Source organism: Dermacentor albipictus, chromosome 10, assembly GCF_038994185.2.
Source record: "Dermacentor albipictus isolate Rhodes 1998 colony chromosome 10, USDA_Dalb.pri_finalv2, whole genome shotgun sequence".
In the NCBI taxonomy this organism is placed as follows: Eukaryota; Metazoa; Arthropoda; class Arachnida; order Ixodida; family Ixodidae; genus Dermacentor; species Dermacentor albipictus.
The window spans coordinates 73,218,128-73,243,608 of record NC_091830.1 but is presented as its reverse complement, the minus strand read 5'-3'; the positions used below and the strand labels follow the sequence as shown (position 1 = coordinate 73,243,608).

General features: G+C 47.7%; 1 protein-coding gene across 1 annotated transcript in view; it reads left to right on the top strand.

Annotated features, from left to right (window-relative positions):
• The window catches only part of LOC135898157 (uncharacterized), a 121,626-nt gene that overhangs the window by 30,866 nt on the left and 65,279 nt on the right, over positions 1 to 25,481 (top strand). The window contains exons 6-8 of the mRNA XM_065426941.2: positions 7,773 to 7,862; positions 16,838 to 16,900; positions 24,917 to 24,943. Coding sequence (XP_065283013.1) covers positions 7,773 to 7,862; positions 16,838 to 16,900; positions 24,917 to 24,943 — 180 coding nt within the window. The remainder of the gene's footprint in view (positions 1 to 7,772; positions 7,863 to 16,837; positions 16,901 to 24,916; positions 24,944 to 25,481) is intronic.

The window sequence follows — 25,481 nt, the reverse complement described above, 5'->3', positions numbered from 1 at the left end:
TGATTTCACTTCACTTCATTTATTGCTACCTTGAAGCCCCTAAAGCATTAAACAGGAGAGTGATGTAATTCAAAAGTGCAGTACAACGAGACAATTTCTTCGTATAAAAAGTTAGCTAATATTGAGCGACAAGAAACGATGTGTAGCGTGGTGGCGATTGATTCGGAAAAGTGATGGTACGTCTTAGAATTCCGTATTATGTATAAGTGCAGCCTTCGTGAAGCATGTCTTGAGTTGGACTTTGAGAAAAGGCACGTATGTCGGTACCGAAATCATATATGAACATGTGGGTTTAAATGAGAACAATACAACTTTTATAGAAGATCCCATCGAACCATACAAATTTATGATACAGGGTGCTATTATATGTACAGAAGTGCGCGGTAAACAAAAACAATTACGCGTTCGCCGTGCGGCGGTGACCGCGAAGCATCGAGCTCTAGTGGCGTGAGGTGCGTGCTCGTCCTCGGTGCTGCTCGACTTTCAACGCCAGCCGGTCTTCGCTGAACGCCCACTTCAGAGACCCCCGGACCCACCACTACGCTGATCTCGGACGCCAAAGACCTGTGGTCCTGCTTGTTGGGAAACAGGTCGAGGGAATCAGGCGAGGTGAGCAACTGGTTCATGGAGCCTCAAAAAAATGTGTTCCTGCTGCGAAACCGGTCCAGGGAGCCAGGCGAGGTGGCCGCTTTCCGCAGTCACTGCGTCAACCAGCCTTGTTGCCTGAGGCGAAAGCAGCAGCTGGAGCTATTGCCTGGTTACCGTGGATGTCTTCACAGTCGCCGCTGTGACTGCAAGTTACACGATGCCGTGGGCTCGCCCTCGGTGACTTCGTCCAAACGCAGACTGACCCTTCGGGACCGACGTCGGCCTCAACGCGTCAACGAACTCCGCACAAACGAACGCACGGCGAGAGACTACTTCTGTTCTAAGACACTGTAGTAGCAGCCACAGGACGGCCTGTATTAGTTATAATACCATCAATTATATATCTCGCGCCAAGCGTGTGTTATGTGCTGTTAATATAAATTGTGTGTTCTGTGTGCACTCGTCTGTCGATTGCGTAACTCTGTGCGTGGTCCTGGGCCCAAACCTCTTTTATTCCATCACAATCTGGTAAACCTGCCAGGATACAGCTCGTAAAATTATCGAAGGAAATTATCCTCCCTCGAATGCACGTTCGCAGAAAACTAAATAATGAATGCAGAAAGATCAGCGACCATTGAGTCACAGCGTCGATTGTCAGGTGCGGAATCGCGCGCCTAAATTCTGAAGGAACAAGCAAAACAAAGACACGAGTGCGCTGCTAAGTGAGAGGCAGGTAAGGAAGCACACGAAAGAACTGAACAAATTCTTGAGTTTGAGCTGAAGCTCCAAGAAGGAACTCAACATGAATCCATCAATAGAAAGGTTGATTTGATGCCTCTTTTAAGCGGCGCTTCTTAAGTTCTCAAAACGCAAAAATTGTTTCCATAATTTGATGAATGACGAGGTGATTTGCATGTATACATGCAAAGGTTGGGGTGAGTGGCAACAAGACAAGAATGGCCACTAGAAAAATGGGCATTAGTTGCGAGCATGTGCTTGAGTGGTGAAGCATTAACATTAATTGGCCGAATGACTGCTGTCATATATCTAGACCATGAGAAAGTCGACAAAGCTTTGTTGCAAACATTTCGCCTCACTGCGCAAGGTTACCAGGAGAAATTCCCTAAGGCGCGGGCGGAAGATGGAGAAACCGAGAGTCAGTTAGCTGCTAGGCTTTCAGGCTACTTCGATCACAGGATTGAAAAGGCTAACCTGTCGAGAACATTCGGCTGCCTTCTAAATTATAGGGTCCCCGGACGGTTTATCCGGTGGTGCCATCCAAAGCTTGCAGTACTTCTGAAAGAACGAGAATACACGTCACTACAAGAGTTACCTGACGCAACTGATCGGCTCTTTGAAGCCCAAAACATATCTAATCTCGGCAAGCTTCCAGAAGGCGGAGATGGTTTCAATAGGAATACCGTCTGTGCTCAAGGAAATCACCACGAAAGTGTATGCTATGCAAGCGTCTCGGGCATCAACCTCATGAATGGCGCAACCAAGCTAAATAAGTGACTAAGTGCAATATCTCATGGAAGATAGGTCAGAAGAGCGACGACTGCTGAAATAAGCAGGCGCAGAAACAGAAAAGTTCAGCTTGTGCGGTCACTGAGAACCGTTACGATCTTCCTTTGTCTCACAAAGTTGGAGAACACAAAAAACGGAAAGATCATGACACTTCCAATAAAATACCCTGATGGAAGAAACTGCATTTTTCTGCTGGAAATATAGCAGTAGTTGAAGGGCAAGTGCTGGATTGAAGAATTAGGTTTCTTCGGCATACAGTCACCAATACGGCAACTATCCGAAAAGTATGGGTGCCGGATCTGCATTTGACCGGAAGGCATAGCATAGGTTTGCTTACTGGTAGCTCTACTATTGACGCACCAGTGGCCAAACTCTAAGTACACCATACTTTACCGGTGATATAAAAGCATAACGCAAAAAAGAGATGAGGTTTGCAGACAGGACACAAGAGTAGAGAAGTGGACAACACGAACGCCGACTATCGATCGAAGAGAGCACTAAGGCGAAATAAGAAAGAAGACACAAAACTCATGTGCGCAAGCTCAGGAGTTTCGTGTCTTTTCGCCTCAGTGCTCCTTTCAGTTGATAGTGGGGGTTCGTGTTGTCCACTTCTCTACTCTTGTGTCCTGTCTGCACGCCTCACCTCTTTTTTACATTTTGAATCCTTACCAACTAGCTCAGCTTTCTGTCGTTCTAAGACATAACAGCATTATGCATGGTCACGCAACTTTACGATCTTGTGCTTGGGATTCTACCATCTGTCAGAGGATCACACGAGGCAAATGTTGACTGAAAGCTCGCTGCAGTCGACAAAAAAGAATGTGCTTCGCTAAACTACCGTGTGCATGTAATACCTGTGGAGCACCTTTACTATGTTTGTGCCACGGTTAAGCCACTTGAGGATTACTCCATGTCTACCATAGATTAAGTGGTGTGAAGTAACCAATACAAATTTCTAGAGAAATTACTTAATTTCAAAACCTTGAAATCCCTGTTCGTTAAAGTAGACAGAAACTTCGAGTCACTAGAAGGCCACTACAACTCACTTAATTGAAACGTGGAGATTTAACCGGTTTGTCGGGCTGAAGATGTTTAGAAGACTTATCCTTGGAGTCGCACACAAAAGCCTTAAGGCAGGGCATCAATGCAATCCGCGCACGACAGGCGAGCCTAGGCAGATTTTTAGTGGCCAGATATTTATGGCGACGTGAAATGTTCCGTAAACTCCTGCGATAGGTGCCAGCGAACCATACCGAAAGGCAAAATTAGTGTTGCTCTTCTGGGCAACATGCCTAGCATAGGTACGGCTTTTGAGCGTGTTGCGGTCGACTTAAGGAGTCCCGTCTCATCGCAGTCGAACCGAGGCAAGCGTTACATTCTCATTCTTATAGGCTTTGGCACCCCTTATGGTGATGCCATTGCTCTGCCTGCGATTGATGCTATACACGTGGCTGAAGGATTGATTGAGGTTTTTTGTCGCATTGGCCTACCCAAAGAGGTCGGAATTGACCAAGTAACAAATTTCGCAGCAGAACTCATCGAAGGGGCGAGCCGTCTACTTGCCATCGGGCTTCTTCGTACGACCCCATATCATGCGATGGCAACCACGCTCCCCTGCAGAGAAGCCCCCTACTCTATTATCCTAAGGGCTATTGCCTAGAAGGCGTAATAAAACACCCTTCAATATTTTTGTCGCGCGAGCCAGTGCTTTCAGACGCTTAGCTTGTAAAACACCTAGCTCGTCACTGTAATAATTTACGTGTAAAAAAGCTAATCTAATGCTTATGAGTGTGCAAAGACAAGGTCGATTTCTCGAGCTCGCCAAATCGGCTGGTTCCTCCATTGCGGTAAATGAATTTTCTTATATGGCGTGGTGGGAAAAACTACACTTTCTTGTGGCACTAAAATGCTCGCCGGCTTGATGAGGATTCATTGGCGCAGCAGGGCACGTCGTAGGGCCTCGATCGAGTCATCGCCGCCAGCGCTAACCGCAGACACCACCTGCACAACTCGACTCTGCTATTGGGATAATCAACTTCTGGCATGTGCACAAGTTCTTCGAGTCGATAAGCTACGCCAAGGCCCACTGCACGAAACAGACCACAAGTTGACAAGAGCTAATGCTTTAAATGTAATCGCGCACATTATCTTGGTGGTGCGATGCGCTTCTCATCGTACCATGACGCTATGGGCTCTTTCTACAAGGTCAAGCACGTAATGGCTTCTCATGCAACAATCGTCTTAGTGCTGAATAGAACAACCAATTGCCCTGTAACGTCCACCATACTGGCTGACGGACACGTCCGTGATGGCGATGATAATGATTTATTGTCATTCCGTTTGAAACGTGGTTGTGAAAAACAGCCACGTAGTCTGCTTGAGGTAATCAATTATGCCATACATGTTTTTTATTGTAGAATTTTGTACGCATCTCTTTTCTTCTCTTACTCAGAACTTATATTGCCGACATGTACCGCTGTCTACCCCTGCAACAGATTCTGTCGTATCAGCCTATTCTTTGGTTTTTCCCTCCAATACTCTAACATCTATTTCTTATCTCCGCTGCTGACTGGTTGATACCTTCAGTCCGCGCTAAATTGAAGCGCTTCTGGAGAGTGTATGTTAGGTACGGGTCTCCCTGGGGGAATCATTACGCACTTCATTGCGATGTGCTGAGTGCTCTCCGGAGTTTCGCTGCAGCCGACACATGACTCCTCTTGTTGGTGCAATTTATTTATTCCGATTATCGTAAATCTTGTCTCCATTCTTCCTTTCCAACTTGCTGCCTCTGCTTCTCTAACTTTCTTTTTGGTGAGTGCCACTGGCATTGGTACCCATCTCTGCAGGATAGGACGGGTCAAAGTGGGCCAGTATAGGCTGCTTGTTGAGAATGTTGATGAGGTGGGAAGACGCGGTAGTTTGAGTGGGGCCCCCGTAAACGGCACGTCCTTCAGGATATCAGTAAGTGGTCTGGGAATCGCTGTGAAGTCTTCAAACGAAGCATCTGAAGAAGGACCAGAGTCATACAAAACTGACCTCAAATGGATCTCGTTTTTAGTCACTTAGATGATGTAGTTGTTTTTTCCACCGCATTTTAACAACACATCCAGTGGCTTGACGGGGCTCTTCAAGCCATCCGCACCACCAACCTGCCTCTGAAGCCCGAAAAATATCACTTTGGCTAGGAGGAGCTTACATTTCTACGTCATATCGTCAGAAACACCGGTGTGCGCCCTGACCCTCACTAAGCCATAGCACTTGCTCTGTTTCCGATGCCGAAGACACATTTGGATGTCCGCCCATATTTAGGGCTTTGTGCGTATTACCGCCGTTCTGTGGTCAATTTTTGTGAGATTGCCGCACCTTTGCAACGACTCATCAAGAACGAAGTCACAATTGTTTGGGGTCCGGCACAATCCGACGCTTTCCACAACCTTCAGATAACAGATAACACCACGATACAGATACAGATACAGATAACACCAAGTCTTGGTCCCATTGAAACCGAGGCCGACACAGAAGTGCATACTGATGCTAGTAACGTTGGTCTAGGAGCGATAATCGTACAGTTTCAAGCTGGTGTTGAACGCGTTATTGCCTATGTCAGCCGAACGCTGTCTGCTGCTGGAAAAAACTGCTCAGCAACTGAAAAGGAAACTCTGGAAGTTGTATTGGCTATCCAGAAATTCCGGTAATACCTGTACGGACGCCCCTTTCGCGTCGTCAGCGACGACCAATGTCTCTGCTGGCTGGCAAATCTCAAGGATCCTTCAGGCTCTCTCGCAAGATGGAGCCTTCGGTTGCAGGAATTTGATGTGACAATCGTCTATAAGTCTGCCAAGCCACACACGGATGCCGGCTGTTTCTCCCGCGCCCCTGTCGAACCCGGACCACTACGTACTGACGACGACTCTGGTTTTCTTTGTACTCTACCGTCTTTAAACGTAGCTCAACAGCAACGCCAAGATTCCGAGCGCCAGCCCTTGATTGAATACCATGAAGGAAGCCGCCCACAACACCCGTGGCAGTTCACCCGTCGCTTGTCCCCTATCTGTCTGCGCGGCGACATCCTATAAAAGCGGAACTTTCGCCGTACGGCAACCTTTTTCCTGCTCGTTGTTCCGAACGACGTTCCACGTACATGCCATGATGAACCAACGTCCTGGCATCTTGCTTTCATCGGTACACTATCAAGGATCAAGCAGAAGTACTACTGGCGAAAACTAAAACAAACCGTGCTTAGGTATATATGTTGTCGAGATTGCCTTCATAGGAAACTTCCACCACTTAAACCAGCCGGTCTGCTTCCGCCTGTACGACCTCTTTGCTCACCTTTTGAACAAGTCAGGATTGATTTACTACGCCCATTTGCCATGTCTTCGGCTGATAACCGCTGGATCGTTGTCACCACCGATTACCTCACTGGATACTGCGAAACACAAGTCGTTCAGCGACCAACTGCTTCAGATGTAGCCAACTTCTTTGTCAAGAATATCGTACTTCGACATGGTGCTCCCGCTCTGGTCATCATAGACCGTGGTACAGCCTTCACCGCCCCGTTGGTCTGAGATATTCTGCAGCTGAGTCGAACAACGCACCGTACGGCCACTGCGTATCACTCGCTGACTAACGGGTTAACTGAGCGTCTCACCAACATGATTACGGATCGGCTTTCTATGTATATCGCCACGCATCATAAGAATTGGGATGAACTGCTCCCGTATGTGACATTCGTGTATAACACTGCGCTTCAAGAAACCACAGGTTTTCCTCCTGTTCGTCTGGTCTACGGATGCGACGTCACCACTTTGCTCGACGTGATGCTCCTATCAACTTCGTCTCAACCTACCACAGCAGATATAAATGCTTTGTTTCAACCTGGCGAAGCCTCGCGGCACAACGAATTCTATAATGACAAAGTCAAGAAGCTCGTCGATACAAGATACGCCATCGAGACGTCGCATACAACGCGGGAGATTTCGTATGGGTTTGGACCCGTATACGTGAGCGAGGCCGCTCATAAAAATTATTGCGCCAATAATTTAGAGCCTACATAGTTTTGCATCCAAGTCCTGCTAACTACGCAGTTATTTCAGCCGAAACATCGCACCACTCCTGCACCCCACGTTCCTTTGACATTGTTCACGTTTCCAGGATGAAGTTCTACCACTCGCGCTGGCTCTCATCCACAAATTGTTGTTCGGCTCCTGTCGTCACATCCATTGTTTTTCTTATTTCTGTTATTTTCTTCATGTGGCATTTAAAATCTCCCCAATTTTTTTTTTTTGGGGGGGGGGGGACCGTGCTAACTTTCCTCTAGTCGTATGGGGAAGTAGTCTCTCTTCTTTCTAATCTTTTGGGAAGGAGGGATAATGGTACGCTTAAGTTACGCTGGAAGCCGAGGATAAAGAAGAGTACGGGGTAGCTGCTGCAGAAACGAACAGTAAAATGTCGTTCGCTTGGAACTGACTGCTTGCCTTTTCCTCTAGCGACAATATACTGAAAGTAAACCTACGTACAGCACTGGCGATTACAGGAACAAATAAGTTTCTCTAGCAGAAAACAATTCTTCACTTCGGTCTTACGCACGAAGTCTATACGACAACATTGCACTAACGACCATGAATCACGCAGGTGTTCTTCTCTATCTATTGCAGCTAGAGCGTGCCTTCCTAGAAAACGTTGTGCTTGGGCTAAAAATAAGGATCGCCACTGCGGTCATTTTGCTGCCTTTTCAGTTTTACGTGGTGAGTAACCTTTTTTGAGCTGAGAAGGTTTTGCTAACGCGCCAGCTGAATTTCCGATGCGAGCTTTAAAGAGGTGAAATCTGGACTGCTTATATAGCACTTCTAGCCGTATAGCCGTAGTGATTCCGCATGAAATACCTGCATATAAGTGAATGATAAAATGGACGAAAATGACTTTTTCTTTAGAAAACTGATTAACACAAAATATTGTTTATTTGCACATAAATAGAACCATTGTTGTGCATGCAAGCCAAGTGCTGCCAGGTTTGTAATAACGCAAAGGCTTGCCTTCGACGGGCTTGCGCATATGCAAGCATGGCGTTGGTTTATCAGCCACTCTAGATGAGGAAGCTCCAGTGGTATTTTTATACCGTATACTAAGTTTTATTGATCTAGTAAAATGTAGGCTCATATATAGCACGTTAGAAAGAAACACGTAATACTTGCGAACACTTCTGAAATTCACATTCTTTAACATAGAGCCGGGGAATATGCTGTGCCTAACATTTTCCAAATATTGGAGAGAGAATGAAGAGGAAAGGCAGGGAGGTTAACCTTCCAAATATTGGAAATTCTCTTTTAGGAAACCATGCTGAGAAGAAGGAAAAAAATTATCGGAGATTATGATATTCTGTAATGCAAATATTGAGCGTAGCTGTTTAGCTGTTTCGAAATCATGAGAGATGGCGGCGAAAAATTTGCTTCTGAGCGACAGGGTTCTCACGGCGCCTGCGCTGTGCCTCTGCGCGGGCTGCCAGTTCAGCGTCATCGCCACAGGAAGAATTTCCACCAGTCCCGTTGCTCATTTTTCAGGATGAATGTAAGCACGGTAACGTGTGGCTCACGCGGCGCACATTTGCTACTGGCGGCGGCACAGTCAAAGCAGCCCATGCGCAGTAGTTCCGAAGCTTGCGCCGGCGCTTTGTTTGCTTATATGGTATCGGTGGACGCGCTCTTCGCCTGCGCACCACACTTCATCTAATGTCACTGGGGATGAGATCCCAGAGCTGACGGCTGGCGCTACAGTGCAGCTTGAGACCGCCGGAAAAAGGAAGGGCCGCTTCCGACATTTCGTGGAGATCGGCCAAACTCCCTCCGACGACAGCACTGCCTCCGACCATGCCACCGACACCGTATTGTACCGGCCCATCGGTCGTAAAGGCACCTTCCTCGCCCTCTCGAGATACGCCATACACCTCTCTTGCCGCTATGTAGTAACTGTGGCTGTTGCACGAGGAACTGACGTGACACCTCTCCTCAATATGTACGTTATCGCCAACCTTCCAGTGCGGGCGAAAGCCCTAGGCAACAACTCCTGTGTGGGCATGATTTATGGTGTCGACCGGTTCATTGATACCCACACAGTGAGGAACAACATAGAAGACCCCGTGGCTGTAATGTCTTGTTCCAGTAGTGTTGCCAACGCGAGCGTTGCCTTCGCCGGTACCGTTGTCCATAAGAACGTATTGCTTTTATTGCGAAAGCAATACTGCTCGCGCTTCCGGCCCATCGGTGGTCGTGGCGCCTCCTTACACAGCTGCGGGTCACGTGACCCTGTCACGTCACGCCAGACCGAGAGACTGGGCGCCAGCTCGCGGCATCGATGGTGGAGGCGAGGCCTTGTGCGCCGCTCTTTGGCGCTACCGAGAGAGGGCGCTCGCTGGTGTGACGTCACGCTAGGAAGATAAATGGGGCTACAGCTCGGCTCCTCGCAGTGGTCGGCGCGCTGCCTTGCACTATATCGGATGATGTATAGCTATAAGTTTAAGAAAGGGCAACCATGTCCACACCATCAGCCGAACCAAGGCGCAGCCAAGGGTATTGATTTCGCAATCTTCCAGGCTTAACCAAGCTAAGCCTTCAGCCAATTTTTTTAAACAACGACGCGTTTGCAGTCGACTTCCCCGGCCACTTCAATGCGGCCGCTGCAGCGTGTTTGGCCACGCCGGCCTTACCTGCCCGCATTACGCCCGCTGCCTCCGCTGCGGCGGGTCACACAAAATTACAGATTGCACTGCGCAGCGACCAGGTCGCGTGAACGGCAGCGGCCGGCATGCGTCGACTGAGCTTCGCTGTCTCGAGTGGCATCTCGAGAGAAAGGCGGCCGTGCTGCTGTCGTCCTCCCAGCGGCCCTCACGCGCAGGGCGGCGCTCGAGCTGGTCGGAGCCCGCGTCGCATCGCCGCAGCTTCCTAGGACGAACATAGCCGCTCCCCGCTCGTTTGCTAGCGCTCAACTCTGCCTGCCATGCAGCGATGCCCTTAGTGGCCGCAGCGCCCAAACAGCTGTACCAGAGCCATCACAAGGACCTGAAACTGTTCCGAGCAGTGACCCTAGCGAAGCGCTCATAACCACTCTTGCTGCTGCACTCCATGCCCGGAAGGAAGATTTCCCCAACATTGACGGCACTGTGCGCCAAAATTGTGTTGTGGCTCTCTTCGCACAGGAGACTACATCGTCAAAACCAGGTGCGGGTTTAGCCCCGAATACGCTTCTTCTTCCTTATTTTTTAAGGCCTGCCACCTTCTTCCAGTCTCGTTCTTCACCAGCTTTTTCTCCAAACAACCCTTCCCCGTCCAGCGATGTTGAGTTGTCCTCCACTGAGAGGCAGTTACGGCGTTGCACTTTTCTGTGCCTTCTCTCTTTTCCAACTTCAAAGACGCTGCACCTACCTGCTCCTCTTTTCTCCTTGCGCTTTCTTCGCCATCGCCGTCTTTTAGATTGCACACATGCTGTTAGATATACTGCATTTTATCACACATGGTCTAATCTTCAATATACGAAACCTTCATAAAATACTTTTGGGCAGAGCATAAATAGTGCTTTGAATGATGTGAATACATTTAGCGCTTTTACGTCAGCATAAGATCAGTAAGCGCATTCGTTGATGACATGATTATTGGAGTCTTGGGGGCGCTTTAATAGCGTTTTCAGAGGCAGTGCATTACAAGTTAACCCTCTTTTTTAAGATCCCGGAAATCCCGCCACACTTCCAATTTATATCAGTGACTTTAACGTTACTCGGAGCAACCTATTATCTGAGCCCGGAAGAAGCGCCAGTAGACACCCTTTCCGCGTCTTTGGTAAGAATCAGCTTTGGGAAAACGCTGGTAGGCTGCTAACAGTCCGCCTTTCGGCGCAATCGTGTGGCTCTAATGCCGCAAAGGAGTGTAGTCACCCTGCTTTCCATTTTCTATGCTATAATATTGCTGCATCACGTTCGTCCTTTCCAAGGGCTCTTTGACACTCATCACGAACCTAATTGAAGTAGACGTAGATGGTGTTCCAATGCCGGCATAAATTGATACTGGTGCCGGACTGTCCATAATGAGCGCTGACCTGTGTCGTCACCTCAAAAAAGTTCTTACGCCTGCCATCACTCGAGGCTTACGCGTCGCCAATGGCGCCACTGTTGCCGTCAGGGATATGTGCAGTGCTCGCATAGGAATTTCCGGCCGCCAAGTTCCAGTCCTGTTCACGGTGATGACCAGTTGCCCTCATGACCTAATCTTCGGGCTCGACTTTCTGACGACGCATTCCGCCTTCATCGACTGTTCCACCGGTATGCTGTGCCTCGAGTTTCCTCATCTTTCAGACGTTCGCCCCGAACAACCGAACACCCTCTGCACTACAGCGTTTGTTCGCTTACCGCCAAAAGCCCTAACCTTCGTTGAATTGGTCTCAATGGCAATCATGCCTGATGGCCACTATTTCGTCGCAGCTATTCGTGATGCTGCCAACCGGATGTGTCTCCGCGTTATCAATTTTGGATTGATGAAGCAAGTGTTACCTGAAGGCATAGCGGTGACCACGCTCCTGTCAGTGACCGACGACCCCATCATTGCTTTTGCAGCCGGCGCGTCTCCAGATCCTCATGATTACTCGCAGGATGCCTTGATCCTCGATGGCGCATAACGCTCGATGGTCCCTCCGGACCTCGCACCTGAACATGCAGTCGCCCTATATCGCCTTTTGCTTTCCTACCGCAATATATCTGACACTGACAATCGACCACTTTGTCACACGTCCCTTGTTCAGCATCGGATAAACACTGGTGATGTTGTTTCCATTCACCGCCGACCGTATCCTCCGTGTCCTCGTCCTCCGTGTCCTCCGTATCGACCGTGTCCTCGGCAGAGCGGCAAGTTATACAGCAGGAAGTAAACACGATGCTCGCCGGAGACATTGTTTGAGCCCTTGTCGAGTCTTTGGGCGTCGCCGGTCATGCTCGTCAAATAGAAAGATGGCACTTGTCGTTTCGTCGATGATTACCGCCACTTAAACCAAATCACTGAAAGTGTCGTTTACCCTTCACCACGAATCGACGACACTCTTGATTGTCTTCGCGGTGCCAAATACTTTTCGTCCATCAACCTTCGATCTGGTTATTGGCAGATTTGCGACGATGAGCAAGACCAACAAAAGACCGCTTTCGCTACCCCAGATGGAATCTACCAATTCAAGGGTATGCCGTTCGGTTTATGCAATGACCCCGCCTCGTTCGAACGCATGATAGACTCTCTCCTTGGAAGGTTTGAAATAGTCAACTTGCCTTTGCTACCTCGACGACGTCCTTGTCTTTATCCTGCATTTGAAATGCACCTTGAGAGCGTCGCAGCCATCCTTGACGTCTTCCGCAAGGCTGGGCTCCAATTAAACTCATAAAATTGCCGCTTCCGGTGCCGACAGGTTACAGTGCTAGGCCATATCGTCGATATCGGCACTGCAGGCATGGAACAGGCGATCTGGCTCGCCTTGTCTTTGTGCTCTTCTTCTTCATTACACTTTTTTTATTTCTTCATGACATGGAGTACTCGATAAATTTGCCAGACAAACTAGCTCCTCAATGACCATAAAAGGCCACCGTAAACATTTTAATGCACTTAACGCACTTTGAGATCACAGAACATTGGGATTAGTCTTCTTGCGCACTCCTTATAATTATTCTCACCTGATCGCACCGCATTCGTTGCTATTAGAACAGTGTCCTTTATTATTCCACGCACTGAAGACACCTGATCTGGCGAACCCATTGTGATTTCTGTCGGAGTGCTGGTTCTTCCATCTGCAGTAATTATCTCCGCCATTTCAGACATATTCCTACACACTGAGGGACTCCTTGAAATGGCCACTATGCTCTGCACTTTTTTTCATTCGAACAACTAGCCCACCTTCTGTGCAAGAAAGCTGCTTCTAGAAGTTGCTAAATTTTTCTGCATCATGTTTTAATGAGTCGATATTTGCCTGTGGCAAATCAGCATGTCTACGTTGATAAGAGCCTACTTTTGGCCGCTAACAGACCGCGTACGCCTATATACGCATACGCCAAAAAATGATAAGATCAACTGATCAATCAACCAGCACTCTCTGCTGGTGTTCTTGAGCGCAAGCTTCGTGGAAGCTTGACAGCTTTCTTTTCCTTTCCTGTCGCGGTCACATCGATGGTAGCACCAGTATGAAGTGACGCGAAGAGTCATTCTTTGTCGTCATCAATGCCTTCGTGTGGCATGTGACATCGCATAGCAAAAGGCATAATACTAATACTGTACTTTCAACAGTCATTCCCCAATATCTTCGGTTCGAAGCTGAAATCTTTGAAGCCGTCATTGCTACTGTGGTACAACAGGTCCAAATTTAATGCCCTTGTGACTTCAAGGGCTCATTGTACAAGACGGATGTCACCTCTGAGTCTTCAGGATGTATGTCAACGATCAACTTCGTCCTCCGGACTTTGTGAACCTTGAAGTTATCGTGAAATCGAAAATCTAGCGGGTGGTCGAACATGCCATTGTCTCTCTTAATCCGAGGACTGGAATGACAGGGTATATCTCGTGAAGCTCTGTAGACACCGCAGCCATGCGACCCTCGAACCGTGAAGCTGCAGGGCATTGTGTCATATGAGTCAGAGTCAAACTGACCATCCCCCCGCCTCGCGAAGCTCCTCACAGCGATCTCCGCCACGTCAATCCGTGGCCTCAGAGTCTTGGCAAGGCACCTACCGCAGTGCCAATGCCCGGGCTCCGGCACCAAACGTAAATAACCAAGCCGACATGAATGCTTCTCCGCCTTCTTCCTTTCGTTGATGCCACTCAAATCTCCGTATTGATGGTAGTGTCCGGAGGCAGGCGGTCGTCGTCTTCTATATAAAACGCCCATCATCCATGATTTCAAGTTTTAATGAGGAAAATACACGCTTTACTTTGAACAGTGTTGGTTGAGGCCACGTACATGAAGGCAGCCGGCTGAACACGCTGGCTGGTACATTCCATTGCGTGTCTCTGTCAGAGAGGGCTTAGCTCTAGTTACTAGTAGCATGATTAAACCGCTGGGTCTGAGTAGCCGCCATAAAGAAAATCACATTTCAACATTGGAAATTCCGACCAAGAGTTGATGGTAAAAGGGTGAAGCGCCTACAGAAAACTGGGGTATTAAGCATGGACACACCAAACAATGAGGCAAGTATGCCCCGCTCGAAAGGACCTTGCTCTGGAATGGTGGCCATGGAGCCGAAATTTAGCAGAAGCAATCTCCTTTGATGGCAATCAGTATTCTAACTCCGTCATGCACCCATGGACCGAGTTTGCAGAGTTTCAATGATATTTGTCAACTTTACAGCATTCATCTTTACCACGGCAAACCAGCAGCCGCGTTCTCCGGCCTAAGCGAGAGCAGGCCCAAAAAAGACACCAAAATCACACTATGCTACAAGACAGAAGCAGAGGGATGGAACCACCCGGCACCGCAAAGACCAAAAGTTACGCCCAAATGACGTTTTGATCGAGAGCTGTCTGCTGTGTTGCTGCCAGCAGGCCTGAAAGTAATAGGCCCGCGTGAACACCACGTCGCCGTTTTTGAAGCGTCCCACCCCATCCCTCAGCAGACGCTTGTATATCGATTGGTTACACATTTATCGGCACCTGTCGCTACTATTTAAGCATCAATGGATAGTGAAATCTATAAAATCACCGAGCTAATGCCGTTCAATCCCATATAGTAGTGTATGAAATCGGCCACCATTAACGCCACCTGCTTGACTCCTGCCAAGGCACCGTACACTAGATTGGAAAGGAGAGCACTCTGGCCACACCTCTCGAGAGGCTACATGCCTGGCTCTGAAATGACTGCCACCCGCATGATGGGGGAAAACTAATACTACGCTCATTCCCAATCGTGGCTAGTGCACCGAACTTACTGTCACCTACTACATTGCACGCTATAGAGCGTGGCCGAATAATTATGCACCAAGATATTAAAATATGCGAATCGCACTTAGCGGGACGAAACAAAGGTAATGTTGTTCGCCGTCACTTGAAGTAGAGAGACAATATTTTTGTATTGCGCCCGAATTATGCACCTTCTCACATACCTTAATTTGATGAAGTTGGTAGAAGAGAAAATTATAGAGCATCATGAAAAATAGTCGATACAGCTTTCTGTTGCTCAATACGTGCTAGATAAAAGTGTTTTGAGAGAGTGGAAGAAGCCCGCGGTTACATGCAAATGATCACACGCAACGTGCTTAGGGTGGCCAGTCGCGCGGCAATTTCGAGTGTATTTGCGGGATTCTTGCACGCTCGGAAAAACAATTTGATGCAGCACGTATTGAACAGTATAGGGGTGTTTCGTGTTGCTCTGCAATATTCTCATTGATACATTTCATATAATTAAAGTACTTGAGAAGTTGGTAAAGAATGCTAATTATTCAAGTAGGCGAAATGCAAAAAAATATTAATCTGAGTAGCTCTAACTGACAGCCAACAGCATTAGCTTGTCGTTGTCCAGCTATGTGGCATTTGCATATTTTTGAATCTCGGTGCATGTTATTTGAGACACTGTGCATATGCTACTTTATATTGCTACAAAAATCGACGCGCCAACAATGTTTGATTGCGATAGAATGTACATGGGCATTCCAGGCGCAATTCTGCCGTTGGCGTTGTCGTCACCGTGACGTTGCATATAAGTTCCAAGGGCGGTAACTGCGTCATCGCGGGTCGTCTGATGTATGTGCGAGGGACAGCCTGCGAGCGTGAGCCGACCGTGGCAGTTCATTCTCGCTGGCCCATTTTTGGCGCTAGGGAGGAAAGTGGAGAGGATGCACGCCGTTTTCCTTCGCGCAAATGGCACCAGGTGAAAGGGAGGGAGGAGGGTGTCCGCTCCGGCGTCTGCTGCGTAAGGGGCAGAAAGCTACCTCGAAAGCGACCTCCCATGTTTGCTGTAATTTCGCCGGTTAGTTCGCGTTGGAGCGAGAGGCAGCACGAGGGCCAATTCGCTCGCTGCCGCTGCCGCACTTTATCACTACTGTGCTTCTTCAGCGAGTTACCGCACTCGTAAGACAACTGTATTCACTTCGTACAGCTGTCTACTAATTTGCTATGGCAATCAATGCTTCCCCTTCCGTACGAAACTGCGACCGTGTTTTACGAGTCTTCATTTATATGGAAAATCGCCGCACTGTGAACGCGTTGTAGAAGAAGGAATACAAAACGAATAAAAAAGCGTTTCAACGATGCGGGCATAGAACAACATATTCACAAAAATAAACACGAAGATACCAACAGTACCGCGTGGGAATAATGCCTTGAAATAAATAAGTCTCCTACGATCTGGCATTCTTCAATGCTACTCCAGAGCTCATTTTACAGCCAAATAGTGTGGCAATAAAAGTTTCGAAAGCATTCGCAGGGCACCGTTCCTCATTGACACTGTTCCTCCATTTCCCGGTGAGCTTCTTCCGTGCACAGAAGGTGTTGCATACTTGATAACAAGCAACAAACTGCATTTTTACATTGGTAAAGAGTACCAGCCCCATCGAAGTGCTCTTCTAATTCTAGAAATGTGCTACGCGTCAAATTTGACACTATAGCTTCTTCACAATTCATTCTACCCTTCCTTGAACTTGGCTGTCTTTATTGTCGCAAGAAATACGAGTAAAATGACACCTCAGCCTGTTTTATGACCATTTATCTCGTTTCAGATCTCAGAACACGGAGATCTGATTCTCATCCCTGTATTAGGTTGGCCTCATTTTTCAAATAAGGTAAGCGAACTTGTTCTTGGTAAGTGCTACGCAACTATGTAAGCAAGCCCATTTCTCCATTTGTAAGTTGACCATTAAGTGCATAGAATATATAAAATTGCACATTACCGATGATGTCGGTGCTTCTCAGAACGCTAATAGCCACTCGCGCTGAGTGTAGGTGTGGCGGAGAACGTAATGGGTAAACAGAGAGGAATACTGAAAAAATGAAAACGCTACTTGTATAGTAAGGTGCTCAACTTAGATTTGGTTTTACTTGAGCAAGCTGTTGTTCTCTGCAAAACAAGTCATGCATGCGTAACAGCAGTTACAGATTAATACGTAATTATGAGCAATGATCATGCCTATATAAAGATAATGCTCTTTGCTTGTCAGGAAGAGGGACGACATGCTCGCCTAGATTTTTGACGCAGAAAGCTTCCAGAATCAGCTTTTCTTTTGAGCATTCGCTTTCGCAATGGATAATGTGTTTCCTAACAGCGACCAGAGGCCACATTGTATGCAGTGCAATTACAGGTTGCCGCCTGGGAAACAGTCTATTATGCTCGCACAACCTATCATTAACACAACGACCCGGATGTCCAACATGCACTTTCCCATTCAAAAATGGATTACTGCATTAAGCACACGGGCTTCCTTTTGTATGCGTGTTCACATGAGCCTTTTCAGATTTCCTAATCTAATCCGCATGCAACTGGCGCTCAATTAGAAACGCTAATGACGTAGAAATGTGTGTCTGATATATGTTACACAAGCATCATTTTGTCTTTTGGGGGACAAATTTCACTGAAATAAACCTATTTGTAAGACCAACGCGCTTTCTTTAAGTTAGTCTTTAGCTTCCACTCTGACAGTATATTGAACAAGTTTCGCTATGCGTTCCCTGGCAACCCCATGCTGCGAAATATATTACAACTCGTCGAGTAAGCTACCCTCACCAACACTCGAGCTTGCGCATTTCCTGCCTTGCGGTCGCAATTACTAAATATAGCATGACTGAGGTCTTGCGCAATACGTTTCACTCTACATGTGCAAAAAGTGAATACAGGATTTCGTTACAAAGGAAAATCTCCCTACCTAATCCGAGAGAAGGTAAGTTCTTACGCAAACATTTTGAGAAAACAAATGCCGAGCATTCAAATACGGAAGCCACGCCACGATCGATTGCGCATATAAATTTTATGATCCATTGTAAAGGTGTATTATTATTTTTAGCTCTCGGAAGGCGTGAACTAAAACTACTTCATGCGAGGACCGAAGCTGCCACAAGAAACCCAATGTTACGAACTGAATACTAAGTAGATGTGTACAGACCATAAATAAAAAGGCTGGCCAAATATCCTTATAACATGTTGACACTTTTATCACTTTTCAGACCCATCACAGGTAACGTGAATATTTAGACGAAGTCTTTTTATAGATTTATGCAGGCTGAAATACATATTTTTATGTTCCACGCAAACAAGAGCAGAGTCTTCTGTTGTGTTTCTTATGGCCTCCCTGCGCGCAAATACCAACGCCGGTGACATTCATCGCATCAACACATATGTAATAAGCAAAGCAAATCGCGCAAATAAAGGATATTTAATGTTTTTGGAAGCTGATCTTACCAGCACAAACGGGGAACTTGATATCTCTGTTTCCCTTACTATTGACGTAAACCGGTATGTTTGTTACAACAGAGTCGCTTTTCAAGAAAAGTTGTTTAATCTACAAAAACATTTATTTCTCCAAGCGTTTGTACACGTAACCGATCATACTATATAAATTACTCGAGAAGTAGATCTTATGAAATACGAAAAAAAATGCCTATAAGCAAAAGGCCACGCTCAGCGGTAACCTTAGTTACGGGTGGAATGCTTCGTAATTGCAAAACATACAAAAAAATCATAGAAGGTAAAGAAAAGGGGTCGTATTCACAAATATTCTTACACAAGAGTTGTTTTTACGAGATCATTTGAACAAATCAGTTTGCTGGCCATGGCATTAGCGAAGGTGGAAAAGCAACCAATGGAAAAGGCCACTTACGAGTACAATGCATTGCAAGTTCTACTACACTTTCATCATTACAAGTCAAACATTTACAATAAAAATCCCAAAGCTTTTTAAAAGGGGCACTGAAGCATCCCTCGAACTTAACGGACCTAATGAAGCGCGGGTAGGATACGCTGCTACAAAGATCTCAGCCAAATTGTTTAGCCTTACACGGCTCGTAAATCTCGCAAGTGGAGCGCAAAGTTACCTTTCTGTCAAAAATTTTTTTTCTACAGGAGCCCTCTCCTCACTCTTTTCAGGACGCTTTGTTTCGTAATATGGCAGATTTCCATACGCGGCTGCTATTGGCCAATAGCTGACCCCAATAAGAACGGGTGTTTAGATGAGTGCGCTTCATCCTACTTTTAATGCGTAGTTTATTGATGCAGTTTTTCAAACAGGCGTGCGCGAACATCTGCTTTCAAGTTCCGATAGTAATTGGGTGCTTGCGATAGAAACCGACTATCTTGTACACGCTCAATCGCGACAGCCTGCGGCCACGCCGCTTATCGGTGTGGTGGTAATCGAGTCTCGGTAACTTTGTCTACATTTCGAAAGCCAACTCGCCTCGAACCACGCGAAGCCTTAGGACAAGCCACAGGCGCACTTCTGAGCGCGTTCTCACTTTTAGCCGCTCTTGGTTAGACGCCTTGGCGGACTTCGCTTCGCAACGATCTTCAAGCGACAACGCCAGTCCGTTCCACGTAGCACAGCCAGGCAAGAGCATGTATGCGCGATACCTTAGTCTAGCCGAGTCTTGCACAAAGTAAACAGCTGCAGTTGCGTGTAGATGCTGTCTACATTGCATGGCTTCCTAGACTGGCGCGTGCCGGTTGGTGTTGCTCTGGCCGTATCGCACGGGGAGAGCGTAACCTCAGAGATGGGCGTGGCCGGCTGCTCCTCCGTGCAGCGGCACTCGCAGCCAATGGCTATCGAATTAAGTGGTGTACATTCACTAAGGACTGAAGCAAGGATGCCCTCTGTGTCCATTTTAGTTTAGACGACTGAGGAACATGGTTAAAATTATTGGGCGGCTAAAGTGCAGAATTATCTGTGCCTAAAAATCGCGGCCACAGAAATGAGGAAGAGGTCAAGAAAGTTGGCAACAAACCACAGGGTAGTTGAATGTCTAGATAGACAATCAGGAGCAACCAGAAAGAAAGAGAAAGAGTGACAGCGAAAGGGATGCAAAGAATGGAAACGAAAAAGACCACGGAAATTTACAATGAGAAAAAAGAAATCAAAGGGGGTTACCTGTACAATAAAACTAAGCCTAGGGCCTTGCTTTTTGTGGTTTGAGCTGGTAGCGTAACGTTAGAAAGATTCCGGAGAAAACATTCTCAACTTGATGAGGCATGTGCATGTTGCGAAAAAAATTCGGAGACCACTAAGCGCATCCTAATTGAATGCGAAGGCATTCACTCAGCGGGACTTGTAAGCAACGTAAACCTTCCAGATGCGCTTAGAGTAGAGTGGACGGGAGTATGAACCGGTCAGCGATCGACATAATCAAGAGATGTTTGGAGTACTGGTTCAAAAGAAAGCTGGGAAGAGACTAACACGACGAGATCCATTGCAAATAGACGCAGCTGTTCAAGGTAGAGAAGATGAAAGATATGTACACAAGTCTCGTTCGTTAACCGAATTAACCAGACAAATTGCACCACCAACTAAGAACGGCCATGCACCGCCATCTACCATCCATGAGATTAGGCAGTATAATAGCAAGAGCTTGCTGGCTCAACCCATCGCCCCTTTCAAAGGGATGCTCATAACATCCATCCATCCATCCCTCAATCCACAAGCGTCAGCAGCCGACGAGGCCATTTACCCGAACCGTCCATTACCGCGGTCCTCCCTTTCGTCAAACCCCCTACTGCACCTCTCGGCGCTGTCGCCTTAAGCGCAGCATCCACGCAAGCATCAAGGTGCTCCCTCCAGAGTCAGTGCGGCGCCCAAGGTACGGTGGCCACCGCAACGAATGGGAGCCGATGAACCTGGTACCCGTATAGTTCAATAGGTTCCGGCCAACATCCTCAGACAATCTCTCGTCATTCACTTTTCCCGACAACAATCCCCGCAGGGCCACAGTAAAGATCCATGTTCATGCACCTCTGGGAGCTGCACGTGCATACTAAAGCTCGTATCTATTTGTGTTTGGCCGTGTGTGTGAAGGAATGCGGAAGCTCAGCGCGTACGTGCGAGCGTTTAGCTGCCGACGATGGGGCGGTCACGCAGGTGCGCGACGGGTCCTTATTTACGGGCCCTTATTTAATTTTACGTGCAAATCTAACTGACGAGGCAGCACAATCGGCGAATGGCTGTTCGATGCCACGAAGCAAGAGGAGGGAGGCGCCGGGAGTTGAAGAGTACCGCGCACCGGAGAAAGTACGAAGAAGCGCCCTAGAGAGCGTTAAAGCCCCTGAAACTTCGTAAAGTAGTGCCACTCTCCTCCTCCGCCTTCGCTCCTCCTCGTTTCTCCTCTTTCACGCTCCCTCCTCCGTATCCGTGCCACCCTTACCACGTGAATTCGCGGCGCGCATCAGCTATGACGTACAAAGGCTGACGGAGATCACTGCTCTGGAGGTTCGAAAGTGTATTACAAGCTACTAAGCCACCAACGTGCATGCTTGCCAATCTAAGCGCGCGCAAAGCCTCAGAGGTGGGCGCTGGCGCTATTATGTTTCTCGTGTCTCAACGCCGACAGAAATACCGCGGCTGATCATCGAGTCGCGACTGTGCGTACACAAGAAAATTAAATGAGCTCTTAGCATTCGTGAGCGAATCGGGAGCGCGATAACAATGCTTGATTCAATCTCAAACAAGACCACTGTGGCCTTCAGTAATTTTTTCAGGTTAATGACTTTTCACGAATAACACTTCATCGTGCGTTGGTTCGTCCGTTTACTAAGTAACGTACTTGTTGCGAACCGAGTTGCACTGAGGTGCATGTATTGAGGACGGTTGCACTCCCTTCGAAGTAACATTTGCGAGACATGACTTTATTAGTGAAGTCATGATCGCGCAAGGAATCCCCCCGCCATAACGCGGCCGAAATTGCGGCAAGTGAAATGATGTTTATCCATAGGTTAAAATGATATGAAACGGCATTCGAGTTGCAAGCCAACAGTTTATTTTCACATAGATGCATTACAGATTTGCCTTTGCAGTCACAAGTCCGTGTGCACCATTTATTGTCTCATTGCGTAAATAAACGCACCAGCCTAAGAGTCCTACAGCAAGCGCGTCTCAATTAGGCATAGTGACTGTAGAAACTAATAGTGGCATAGACGAGCAAGCGAACGACTATATGAGCGCGCGAACTAAACGAGCGAGCAAACGACTAAGCACGAACGACGACTAAATCAGCCAGGGAACGGGCGGGCGACCGCACGTTTTCTTTGCGAGTGCTGCACCGCCGCATCTTCAGCTTCGCACACTTTAAAGCTCACGCGAATTAGCACATACGTCTCAATTACCTATGATGCGGTCGCTCGACGACGAACGCACCGCGTAACACTGTTTCGGGAGAGCACGCACGCTTTTCATCGGTGCCTCTGTATCGCAAATCCACCGGGCGACCGCCAACGAGGAACACGAACAAATGTGGCAAACAAAGCTAGTCTAAAGAAGGCTGGTAAGTAACCACAAGAGGCAGAGAGTTGCTCTCCTGAGGCGCTTTCATGATCGAGACTGAAATTTTATCAAAAGGACTGCGCTGAATCTTAAAAATTTTGTAATCACGTCATCGCACGCAACCTCGCGTGCCCGCGAATTCAAGCCGGTTGGCGTTCAAACGATTAAGCGCACCAAATATGACTAACACGACCACGTAGTGCGTATATAAGCAAAGCAGGCGTTGCGTAAAGATCATGTTAAAGCGTGCGTACAAATGACAAAATGCACAGTGAACTGTGAAATATCTACTAGGCTATTGTCCGCAGCACAATACGCAAGCCTGGCACATAAAATACTCCGAGAGAGCCACAACTTACATCACATAGTCGCGCGGAGGAAGTTGGTCGGAAGTTCTCCCTCCCGATTCGGTAAGCCATGTCTTTCGCCTTAACCCGTTGCGCTTACCGGACGGTATCGCGAACATATTCTTGCCTTTGCTGAAACTATATTGGCATCCAAAAGCGCAGCAGGTCATGGTAAAAGAAAATGACGTGAAGCGAAGTCGCACTTGCCACAAAACATCCTTCAAGGCGTTCACAAGATCAAAACAACACAGAATAGGAACGGAAGGAATGCCGCCAACAAGCGCCGCTTCTCGAGCAAAGATGGCACTGAAGCGCGACTGTAAACAAATGAAGCCGGCGCAAGGGGCCACGTGATGCCATTAGGCCAATAGCGACGCGGCGTCGGCTTCGGCCAGAGCGCTGGAGGAGGAGGCGGCATTCTTCAAAGCGTGGCACTACTTTACGAAGTTTAAGGGGCTTTAGAGAGCGTGGCATAGCAACGCCACCTAGAGCAAAGTCTGGGTGGCATTGAGAGAAAAAGGTAACTAGAGGAGGTGTCGTGGAGGATGAAGGTAGGCGAAGGCGCGCTGGAAAAGCATCCTCTGGCTGCTGCTACAGCTTTTTGCGATACCCACGTACCGAGTTAGTCACACGATAACATCGTCCTCGCATGGCGACGCTGTGTCTGCGAGTGAAAGCGTGCGACGCTGAGCCGACGATGGCGGCTAAACCTCGTGTGCAGAATGGTGAAAGAGGGGAGAAGCACGCCGCCTTCCCAATGGGGGGGGGGGGGGGGGAGAGTCCTCCTCCTGTGGCTGCTGCGTAAGGCGCTACCGTGCGAGCCGTTTCTTCAATGTGATCTGCGATGCGCACTTGGTGCACCAAGGGCTGATGGCTTCGTGTGCGCACGTGAAGCATGCGACTCGCGCGAAGCACGAGAGGCAACAAATGAAGAAAAGGTGACGAAGGCGTAGGTGAGTGGACAACACTGACGTGGACGAGGATAAGGGCAGATGCATCTCCAGCTGTGCTCTGGAGACGGGAAACGGCAGCGTCAAGGAACAGGCACCAGATAGGGGACGTCCGAGAATTGGCCGGCGTCAGCTCAACATTCCGAGCCCCGATGGCCTTCTCGTCGCTGTGTTCCATGGCACAGGTCCAGCTCCACGCTGCCGTAACTTGCCTCCAGGCCACTTACCAGTGGCCTGGAGGCAGTCGCTTGGGTACTTCAGCGGCGCAACGTCCGAATGGCCCAGACCGCTTCCTGTGCTACGCTGGTCTCCCAACCTACGTACCCCAACCCTGTCGCTCAAAACTGTGGTCGACGACCACGCTGTGTCGGAACCACGCAGGCTGACGTCATATGCCACGCTGGGCGGAATTCCGGCACGACTGGCGAGGATCAGAACGTTTGATTTCTCCAGACTTCTGGTTACATGATTAGTGGAATGGAGGAACAATATATAGCCGAGCGCTTGATTGTTTTTATGTGTAGCTTATTTGGCGGGAGTGTCGTGTGTGCATGCGCATCCGGGTGCTTTACTATTCACTTTTCTTGTTCACAATTTTTCCTGAGATAAACGTTTTTGACCTGTTTGACTATGTTTCTCCCCATTTCTGGAATTCCGAAATTTGAGAAACACAGTGCTTATAAAAAAATAAAAAAATGAACAGCGCGGATCAAGACGGCGTGTAATAAACACTTAAGGAAGGCAAAATGTAATCACTATGGAGTAAACAGGCACCACTACTTTTCAAATGGGGTGCTTACAACGTCTATCGGTCTATCTATTGCTGTCAAAAATTGAATCTAATATTTGGCACATCAGGCAAAACAGAAAATATTCACCCAGTTTCTATCAGGTGGGGCGGATTCAGTCGCTAAGCTGCATCGCTTCTTTTCCTTCACTTAGTGCTTAGGTATACTAGAAATGAAGTACTTTTCAAGATGTGCTTCCGGCATTTATAACGTGCTCTAATACTTTGTAACACTCGAAATTCTTTGCGCCTCTCATTCTAGACCACCTGGAAGGGAAATGTCTCCAGGGTAAGTCAGAGACAGTTGTACTTAAGAATGACACTACCAATAGTACAGTTTATTTGTCGTGGCGAAGTCGTACTAGTTACTTGACCTTTTTCCCCAAACAACAAATGGTCCCACTTGAAAGAAAAAGATTACCGTTAATATTGGTGATCAGGAAGCTATAATATTTTCCTCGCAGTTCCTGCGAAGCAGCCCACTTGAAGCAGTTATCGAGAGGTATTTCTCCAATCAGCTATTACGTAGCTATAACAACAGAGTTGAGGAAATATATGAATTTCAAGAAATCGTATATGACATTCCAGGTACCTACAGTATGTCTTTAAAGTAATTACTTGGTGAGAAAATATAATTCTAACGATAACTGTGAATGTTATCGCAAATCACGGGCGGCATGATAGTGCAAGACGTGTAGTTCGTTCGCGCTTCGATTTGATATTGTGTGGTTATGCTGGTGTTGTGTCAGCTGAGTCAACCGCCAAAAATAGGGCTAGTTCCAACAAGATGGGGCTAGTGCGTACCCGGCCAGGGCACTACTCAATTG